This window comes from Mus musculus, chromosome 6 (assembly GCF_000001635.26).
Source record: "Mus musculus strain C57BL/6J chromosome 6, GRCm38.p6 C57BL/6J".
In the NCBI taxonomy this organism is placed as follows: Eukaryota; Metazoa; Chordata; class Mammalia; order Rodentia; family Muridae; genus Mus; species Mus musculus.
Window position 1 is genome coordinate 39592337 of NC_000072.6, and position 10052 is coordinate 39602388.

The 10052-nt window shown below is 45.6% G+C and overlaps 1 protein-coding gene across 4 annotated transcripts; it reads left to right on the forward strand.

Moving 5' to 3' along the window:
* Positions 1 to 228: 228 nt before the first annotated feature.
* On the forward strand, positions 229 to 7507 carry Ndufb2 (NADH:ubiquinone oxidoreductase subunit B2). Of its 4 annotated transcripts, none has more exons than NR_152451.1 (4): positions 229 to 467; positions 4115 to 4259; positions 5930 to 6029; positions 7056 to 7507. NR_152451.1 is itself a non-coding variant. In NM_026612.4 (4 exons), the coding sequence occupies exons 1-3, from the start codon at positions 279 to 281 to the stop codon at positions 6002 to 6004; spliced, it is 318 nt and encodes a 105-aa protein (NP_080888.1). In that variant the 5' UTR covers positions 229 to 278; the 3' UTR covers positions 6005 to 6029; positions 7056 to 7507. The 4 variants fall into 4 exon arrangements, 2 of the variants coding, with proteins under 2 accessions (NP_080888.1, NP_001345726.1); NR_152450.1 differs by having other exon boundaries at positions 5930 to 6025; NM_026612.4 differs by having other exon boundaries at positions 229 to 376.
* The last annotated feature ends 2545 nt before the right edge of the window (positions 7508 to 10052 follow it).

A 10052-nucleotide genomic window follows, 5' to 3' on the forward strand; every position in this document is an offset into this window, starting at 1 on the left:
CATGCATGAAAGCACCGTCTATATGAGCCAAAGCAGGGAGCAGCAGTAAGGTCAGCCAAGAGCACCTTGCCAGGCTGTGCCACGAGGCAGCCAGGGCTCCTCCTGAAGGACGACCTATCTGCCCGTTAACCTGGAGCCTCTAAGGTCCGCCAATGGCTTGAACTTGTCCCCTGTGGCCTACCATCAGCCCGGGTAGAGACGCAGTGCGACGCAGTGACGTCACGGGCCGGGACTCGGGGAAGTGACGCATCAGGGGTGGGAACTGCAGTCTTGCTAGTATGTCTGCGCTCACCCGTCTGGTACCTTTCGGCCGCGTCGGAGGCCGCCTGCTCCGGGGCTGCCGCGCGCGGGCGGCTGGAGACAGTGGAGTCCGTCAGTGAGTGTCGGGCGGGGGCGAGGGTTCGGCCGGCTTGAACAGGCAGCGCTGCCATCCGGACGCTGTCACCTTGAAGCAGTCGCCCGGGAGGGTGCGTGAAACTCCGCTGCCGCCCGAGGCATGCTGGGTCTTGTAGTTTTGCCTGGACCGAGACTGGCCTTTTAGTCGGCTTGGTGGGCTAGAGGTGAAGGGATGGCGCAGGGTTGCGGGAGAGAGGCGTTAACTAAGACCCGAGTGATAAGAATCCAGTCCCGCACAGTCTCCCGGACTGAGCCTTCCAAGCAGCTGGCTAGTGGAGGTCCCGAGCGCATGGAGACGGGTGGAGATGGGCTCAGAGACAAGACGGGTCCAGGCAGGGCAGACACGGAGACCTTGAGTCAGTAAGGTAGTATAGTCTGTTCTTTTCACCATTAGGTACATTTTTACGATTAAAATTTGGCACTTTTTTTGAGCCTCACTGTGTAGCCTCGACTGACCTGGAACTCATTAGTGATCCTCCTGTCTCTGCTTTCGGAGTGCTGGGATTAAAGGCGTGCGCCCCCAAGTCAGTGTTTAGATTTGGCACTTTAAATCCTAGATTGGATGCTGTGTCTTACTCATTTTGCCTTCTCTCCACCCGAGATTTGTAATACTTATAGCTTTATTTTGTTGTATTGATCTGTCTCTCAGTCTCTGTCTGTCTCTGTCTCTCTGTCTCTGTCTCTCTCTCGCTCGCATATAACCTGGCAGGTTTTGTCCACCGAGATTTCTTTTAAGATCTTCATACCGTTTTGGGGATGCTTCCCGTCCAGTTTCACTACTTAGCTTGGATTTCCCTTACCTCCAACGGGGGAAGAAGGGTTCCACTATTCATCTAAGTTCCCAGCCCTTGGTTTGGGTTTTTGGGCCACAAAAGGTCCAACCCAGCAATAGTTCAGGTGGAAACTTACCTGAAGTTTGGCTTCTGGTAACTAAGTTTCAGTTTCCTTCTCGTTGATTTATTATTACTTTTCGCCCTTTCATTATGGGGCTACAGCTTGATTCAGGAGTCTAATGATAGACCACTTGTCTTGGGTCTCTGAGTCGTCAGAGTGGGATCCCTGTGAATGCCAGCTTCAGTACTGGCTTCCCAGGCATTTGTGCTCAGTTACTGATACTTTTTTTTTTTTTTTTAAGATTTATTTATTTATTATATGAAAGTACATTGTAGCTGTCTTCAGACACTTCAGAAGAGGGAGTCAGATCTCGTGTACGGATGGTTGTGAGCCACCATGTGGTTGCTGGGATTTGAACTCTGGACCTTCGGAAGAGCAGTCGGGTGCTCTTACCCACTGAGCCATCTCACCAGCCCCCCAGTTACTGATACTTGAAAAAGGACCTTTTATTTATTTCATTTTAGCATCATGTTTATTTTAATTGGGAGACCCCTCAGGGTATCTAGATTGCCACAGTGCACTTAGTCTGGCTGAAGCATGACACACAAGTGTTTATTGAGATTTTGCCTTCCTCCTTTCCTCCCCCCACCCCTTTTGGGGACAGGGTTTCTCTGTGTACCCCTGACTACCCTGGAGCTCACTTTGTAGATCAGGCTGTCTTCAAACTCGCAGAGATCTGCCTGCCTCTGCTTCCAGAGTCCTGGGATTAAAGGTGTGTGCCACTATGGTCTGGCTGCACAGGTAGATCTTGGGTAATAACTGTTAAATACAGTTGGCAAACAAGGGAATTACAGAAGCGGCTCTGCTATGTTCTTTAAGTTGTGAAGCAATGACAGCTGACAGAATGGCTAAAAGGAACAGGTGAACATGCTGTGGGGAGGCCTTGTCAGAGGACCAGGAGTTTGAGGCCAGCCTGGCCTACACAGGGAGATCCTGTCTATAAAGGACTAGAGCATGGTGATGGCATTCCTTTAATCTCAGCGTGCAGGAGGCAGAGGCAGAAGGATGATGAGTCCCTGGCCAACTTGGGCTAAATAGTGAATTCAAGGACAGCCTGGGCCACATGGCGAGGTTGCCTCGTTAAAAATCACCTCTCACACCATCGATAACTAAGATCTCATTCAGAGCCTTCCAACTGGACATGCTATCAGCTGGGCAAACACTTACACAAAAATAGATCTTTATCACCAAGACAACTTTAGCTGGTTGGAATTTCAACGGAGGGTTATGGTTTGTGTCTGTGTGTGTATATGTGTGTGTGTCACTTGGGACCAAACCCCTGTTAGGCAAGTACTATATCATCGTGCTATACCCCAAGCACAAGAGTTAGGTCTTTAGTTAATAAAATGGAAAATAAAAACAAAATTATTTAATGTTATTCGCTTGTAGGCAACATTCTTGGGCTTTGTCATCAAAATGCTTATGATCACATTTGTAAAACTGTAAGTCAGCATCTGTCACATAAAGGTGTCTTATAAAGTTCAGACAACAGCCATAAAGTCCAGCGCGGTGCACGTGGTGAATACTGAAGAGCTAGCTAGCGATCTTTCAGAATGGGAGGGAATAATAGAAACAGTCCCAGCTGGTCAACAACCACCAGGGCTGAAGAGCTGGTTCAGTGGGTAAGAACGGGGGTGGGGTGGGGGGGCGGGGCGGGCAGAACTTGAGTTTGGATGCCAGCACCCAGAGGGAGAGCCAGGAGTTGCCATCTGCATATAACCCCAGTGCTGCAGGACACTGTCAAGAAGATCCTATCTCAAGGGGATGTAGTCCAGAGTGACTGAGCGAGACTCACTCTTCTGCTAGGACAAAAAGATAGGCAGAGGTTGGGGAAGAACCATAGGAAAATTGCTACTTAAAAATTCTACAGGAACTTTTAGTGCATTTTTTGCTATGCTGGACTGAAAATATGTAGAACATATTTTATATAGGCACACTCAAGATTTTTATATCTGGTTCATATGCATCAGCATATGGTTTGCTGCTGAATAGGTGATAGAAATACCTACATTAAGTATAAATTACCTCATTTACATTAGAGTCAACTTACACTTACCACAGTCCCAGTTGAAAGTGTAGCCCTTATGGAGTGTATGCCCCAGCTTGCCAACAAATGCCTGCATGACACCTAGCTGATTTTAGTCAGGCTTATTGTTGCAGCTTCTTTGCTTTTTTTTCAGAGGAATAAGAATTTTAAAAAAGATTTTCTCATTAACTTTCCTATATGATAGTCTTTAAAATTTCTTTTTTCTTCCACCTCCTGGGCTAAGGTCGAGCAGCCCAGGCTGACCTTGAACTCTGTGTAGCTGATGCTGAGCTGCCTCCTGCCTTTCCCCTCCAAATGCTGATTGCAGGTCTGTGCTCCAGGGCTTAGCTTCTGTGTGACAGTCTTTGGAGAAAGATTACACTAGGGCACAGGATCTATATTCTCTCAAGTACATAGAGAAAGTACATAGAACAAAAATAACTTTGATTTTCTTTTTCGGGGAGGGTAAGTTAATTACCTACTACTTCAGGCTCACAGTCCCTTATACAAAACTGTTGGGGTGGCACCCCATAACCATCACTAATATTCCTGGTGCAAAATGGTGACTATCTACGAAATGAAACCATACATTGGCCTCTGGTCAATTCAGCTACTTTTCCTGCTCCCCAAGTTTAAAGCAAGCTAAATGACAAGCCATTGTGTAAAGGAAGTGGGAGCCTGCCAATCTGTATTTTATGATGAGATGTGCTAGCTTCAGTTTTAAGGATGCTACAGAAAGCTGAGCTGATTTCTCTGAGTGGAGTAAGAAGCCGTTTCCCGGATTGCTTTGTCTTCCAGCGCTGGCGGTGGTGTACATATTCAGCCCCGGTACAGGGAGTTTCCCCAGCTTACCCGGTCCCAGGTGATCCAGGGTGAGTTCTTAAGCTCACTCATGTGGTTCTGGATTCTTTGGCGATTTTGGCATGACTCGGATGCTGTGCTGGTAAGTACAGGAGAACAGTTCTAGTCCCAATTTGAGAGCAGGAGAGGGGAGATGCATAGATAGCTTAGCTTGTGTTTGGAGATTTTTTTTTTTTTTCTGTCCAGATATATTCCTTTACCACCATATTGTCATATTACCTAGTGAGACTTGTCACTTTTGGACCTGTTTATATGTTGATGTACATTGTGGGGATCCGTGATTTGTGGTGTCCATTAGGTAGCCATGTGAGGAGGGGGGGATTAAAAGTAATTCTAGGATTGGTGTGCTACACTTATCTTCATTTGTGGGTCAAAACTTTTTTGGGGTAATACGTAGCCCAGGTTGTGCTCACTTTCCATATAGGTAGGTAGGACTGTCCCTTAACTCCCTGCCTTCTAAGCACTAGGCAGGCACCACCACAGCCAGCATTAAGTTCTTTTAAAATGCTTAACATCCAGAGGCCCAGAGCAACTAGATTTGGGTGTACTAGATAAAAGATAATCCGTCTTGAGAAAGGGAGTTATTGGTCACTTTCTGTTATTCTATTGCTTGTCACATTTATATAGACTCGTGTTTTCTAGGAAATTACATCCTTAAGACATTGAAATCTTTTGTTTTTTTCTTTGAGACAGGGTTTCTTTGTGTAGCCCTGGCTGTCCTGGAACTCACTTTGTAGACCAGGCTGGCCTCGAACTCAGAAATCTGCCTACCTCTGCCTGCCGACTGCTGGGATTAAAGTCGAGTGCCGCCACTGCCTGGCCAAGACATTGAGGTTGGTTGCTGGGCAATGAGTCTCCTGGGGTCCAATCCCCAGCACTAAAAGAAGCCAAAAAAGATGAAATTTCAAAATTGAAGTTTATGAATCTAGGAAACTTTGAAGTTTAGTAAATTTAGGTTAGTTTTCAGGATAGGTGGGGGGAAAAATCCAATTTAAATAGCTTTTTCAATAACAAAACTGTCTTTAGCTGGTAATATGGCTCAGCAAGTTAAAGGCACTTTGGGCTTGACAACCTGAGTTCCATCCCTGGAACCCATTTAATGGAAAAAGAACAGACTTCCACCAGTCGATGGACTTCTGCCTGCCCAAGGTGTACTATGGCATGTGGGCATGCATGCACGATAAGGAAATGTAAACAGAGGACACTACACAGGTTTTTATAGGTTCACAATGGTAGAGTGCTCTGCTTCTGTCCTCTGAGCACTTCTCTGTGCCCTTGCTTCTTGGAAAGGAGCTTTGGCCGCACATTGCCTGTTGGAGCCATCTGCTGCATTTCCGTTGTATTAGGCTGTAGGCCGTGGATGATATTGCAGCAGACAGGGCTCCAAGTCAGGAGAAGACTGCATCCACTTGAGACTCCCAAATGTCACAGCAGGAGGGGAGGGTGACAGTGAGAAACTGCTGAGATGAGGAGTGTGTATGAAATCTGTGGCCTCCACTTCTTATACTCCATCATAAACACACTCATTGGCTTAGGCTGCTACCTCTAAAAGAGTCCCAGCCCCTGGGTAGTGAGTAGATTGAAGTGGGTTGAGCCAGTGGTTAAGGGCGGATAGTGCTCATGCTATGTGTGGCAGGTGTTAGCTGTAGTGATTACATTGTTTCTCCTCTCAAGCTTTATTTTGAAACTTAACTGGCTGCATTTATGAGTACAGACCTTTGACCTTGTTTTCTTTTGATCCGTTGTCACCAGGGTCACTTTTCATATCCAGATCCTTCACAGTGGACAGATGAAGAACTGGGAATCCCTCCTGATGACGAGGACTGACACTGTAAACTCTCTGGACGAGTAGGTGTGCCCTAAGTTTTTTTTTTTTTTTTTTTAAGGATACACAGAGTGTCATATGCATTGGTGTTTTCCCTGCATGTTTGTCTGTATGAGGGCACCAGATCCTTTGGAACCAGAGTACACACAGTTGAGAGCCGCCGTGTGGTTGCTGGGAATCAGAAGCAGGTTCTCTGGAAGAACAGCAAGCGCTCTTAACTGATGAGCCATTTCTCCAGCCTCTAAAGCTTTTTCAAATTCTGACCTGTTTTGCGCGTTTGATGGCCTTGAACAAGCCTAGCCTGACAGCACGCCGCACCGCCGCTACTTCTGTGTAACCGGTTTCATGTTTGCTAGCCTGTGCCCCTTTATTCCTTCTTCTTATCATATATTAAAAACAAAAAAAGTATTTTTAGGGTTAGGTTATAGTTTCGGAACACTAACCACCAATTGAATAAAGACAGGCCAGTTCTGCACAGGGAGGTCCCTGGGTTCAGTTGCCAGCACAAAGCAAAGTGTAACAAACCAGAGAGGACCAGGCTTGTTGGTTCTTTCTTTTAATACCAGCACTCGGGATGCGGAGACAAGAGGACCAGTACTATAGGGTTGGGCCAGCCTGAGCTAGATAAGACCACGAAGAACAGCTGGGTGGTGGAACAGCCACTGGGAGGCAGAGGCAGAGGCAGAGGCAGAGGCAGAGGCAGAGGCAGAGGCAGAGGCAGAGGCAGAGGCGGGCAGAGACTCTGAGTTTGTGGCTATCCTGTCTCAAAAAACAAAACTACTAAATAACAACAACAACAACAGTTCTAGTCTGGTGACTTACAGTTAGTTTATGATATGAAGCTGCAAAAGCATGCCTGCTCTCACCATTCAGAGGGGAAGACGGAATTAATACTAATGGCTGGAGTGGAAAGGGGGATTTTGCTTTTCTCTTCTGAAAGACTACTCAGAGCTCAAAAAAAAAAAAAAAAGCTTAATTGGATAAACAAGAGTATGCATTTGGATTAGTAAATGTAATAGTTCTTAAAACTTAACTACTTTTCTTTTCCTACAGGAGCAAGGTGAGACATTTCAAGAAATTACAGACTTCATTAAAGGTGTAAATTAAAGTGGCTTGCCAAAAACGAGGAACTGAGTTATGTTTCTGATGACAACTGTCCTTTATTTCCTATCCTCTAACTGCTTGCTGGTCCAGTGGTTTGTGCCCTTTCAGCTGACCCTCTCGGGTCCCCTATGATGTAGGTAGATGTTCTTTGAGGCTATCAAGGACCACGGAGATTGTTTCTTGCTTAGCATCACTCACTTGTTAGGTTACCTATGACTCCAAAGCTTACGTATAACTTAAGTACCATGCCTCTGCCTCGTGTGCTGACAGGTGATGTGACCATATAGATGCTCCAGAGATTGTTGCCCCAGAGGTTAGGGGTCAGAAGAGTCCATTGCTTTCCAAGTGGCCTCTTGTAGGACTCATAAGTCACGTGTGACTTAGAACTTCTTAGGGATGGAGATAAGGTTAAGAGTTTATATTTTTTTTCCAAGATTTTGTTCCAGGGTCTCCCTCCACTTTCTGTGGCACCACAAGAGTTATGAGGAAGTCCTCCATCTACAGAGAAAAGTCTGGTGTGATGTAGCTTGAGTACTTAATTATTCATTGGGGTTTGATCACCTTGGTCTTTGGAGTACAGTGCCAGGATTTGGGGGTGGGGTGGAGTTGCACACCTCTAAGTTTAGCTTTGTGGAGAGTGAGGCCAAGGGATTGCTGGAGACAGCCTGGGGGACAGAATGAGATGTGTCTCAGATTCACCCAGACAAAAGGATTTTGTTTATAGAGGACTTTAAGAAGGAAAGTCAGTAATCAGAACTGGGAAAAAATTCGACTGGCTGATGTGGTAAGGCAGTGTCCTAGGGTTTCCATTCCGTGAAGAGACACTATGACCAAGGCAAGTCTTTTAAAGAAAGACATTTAATTGGGGCTGGGTTACAGTCTCAGAGGTTCAGTCCATTATTATCAAGGTGGGAAGCATGGCAGCATCCAGGCAGACAAAGTGCTGGAGGAGGAGCTAAGAGTTCTTCATCTTGATCCGAAGGCAGCAGGAGACTATGCGACACTGGATGTAGCTTGAGCATTGGAGACCTCAGAGCCTACCCTTGCAGTGACTCACTTCCTCTAACGAGGACACACCTCTTAACAGTGCCATTCTCCATGGGTCATGTGTTCAAACACAAGAGTTTATGGGTGTGTGTGTGTGTGTGTCAAATCTTTTCAAATCACAGATGATGTAGCTGTACTGAGTAAGGAGGGTCTACAGAAGGTTGGTTTAAGATCAAGATGACTTATCAAGGTTGTTTGAGAGACTGCCTGATTTGGCTGTGAACAAGTAAGGAGAGGGTGGAACTAGGTGTTTGTTGTAAGCTTGTGTCTGTCATTAAGTACCCCAAACCAACTTAGAGCAGGCTTCAAGCTGGACTATGCTATGTTTTCCTATAACACAGATATCTACTTCCTTTTCCTCGGTTGCCACAGTAGCAGTAGGAGCTGAAATAAGTGGAGCAGCTGCCTTTCTCACTGGCAGCCAGAGTCAGTCCTACCTGTGGCACTGGGGACACTTGCATGGGGCTGGGTTCACATCTGTGTGAGTGTGAGCAAGCGTAACCAGTCCAGAGGCTTTAAAAATTGAAAGACCAAGAGAGTGGCTCTTTTCTGGTCCTTACCCTCTCCTTGTGGCAGAAGAGCCACTTAGAATAAAGTCTACACAGTGTGTTTAAGTAGGATAATCCCATTAGTTCTTTTCCTTAAAGGCAAAGAAGTTACGTAACGGGTAAACTCCCAACCTGCTCAAAGAAATGGCTTCTACTTGGTTGTATATATAGCACATGAGAAAATACCTTAAAGTGGAAAAGGGTTTGTTTCCCAAAGAAACAGTAAGTACCACATTTATTGATGGTAACATACAATGGAAATTCGCAGCAAATTGTAGCACAGGCTAGACACTGTTATAAGCATGTATTTCATTCAATCTTCACAGTATTATTTCTGTTTTATTAGATTAAAGTGGAGTTATGGGCAGATGGGTTGGAAATTTGCCAAATTCTTCCTGTTAGTAGAAAAAAAGCCAAACCCAAACAATGAAACATGGTCAGTGGCTATATCCCTAGCTGGTTTAACTACCTACTTGTGGGTTTCAGTGTACAATCTGATAGATATAACACTTCAAGCTCTGGAGGTCAGGTAGCCAGGTCTGACCCTAAGTCTATGTCCTCATTTGTAAAACGGCTTAGACTATGCCGAGCAGGAAGGAAATACTCTCTAAACCGTTGGTTCTCAACCTTCCTAATGCTGCGTCCCTTTAATAGAGTTCCTCATGTGGTGATCCCCAGCCACAAAGTGTTTTTTTACCGCTACTTTGTAACTGTAGTTTTGTTACTGTGGATTTGTAATGCAGTTATCTGTATTTTCCAGTGTCTTTGGTGTCCCCCTGAAAGGTCAAGAACCCATAGGTTGAGAACCACTACTCTAAATAAAAGCAACTATTTACTTTTTGTGACTAATATTTTTAGAACATTTCACCTAAGCTAGGTTTCTAACCACCCTGGGATCCTGGTATGATTTCACAGGAGAGCCCCACCAGCCCCAAACCTGATCTCTAGAACAGGATGGCTCTTCTGTTTCCTACTACTATCTGGCCATCTGCAGGAGACAAGTATGTACTGTCACGGAGCCATGAGTACCCAAGGTGCTGTGTGGACCTAAGGAGCCTCCACTTCCTGTCCTTTTCAGGGACTTAAAGACAGCAGGTGCAAGCGCAGCATTGTCTGGCAAGCATCCTCTTCTAGCAGCATTCACTTCTGGGAAGTCAAACCCAGTGTGTATTGATGGGCACGGCCATCAGAGGTTCAGGGATGAGGATTCTCTTACTTAATGGCTCTACCAGTATTGTGAGTTTGGGAGATTATATGTAATCCAGACAGTAAGATAGAATGATCACAGCCCCTTCAGAAGAGCTGGCATGGTAGAGATCTTTGTGAAAGCATTTTGAAAGATAAGTAAAAC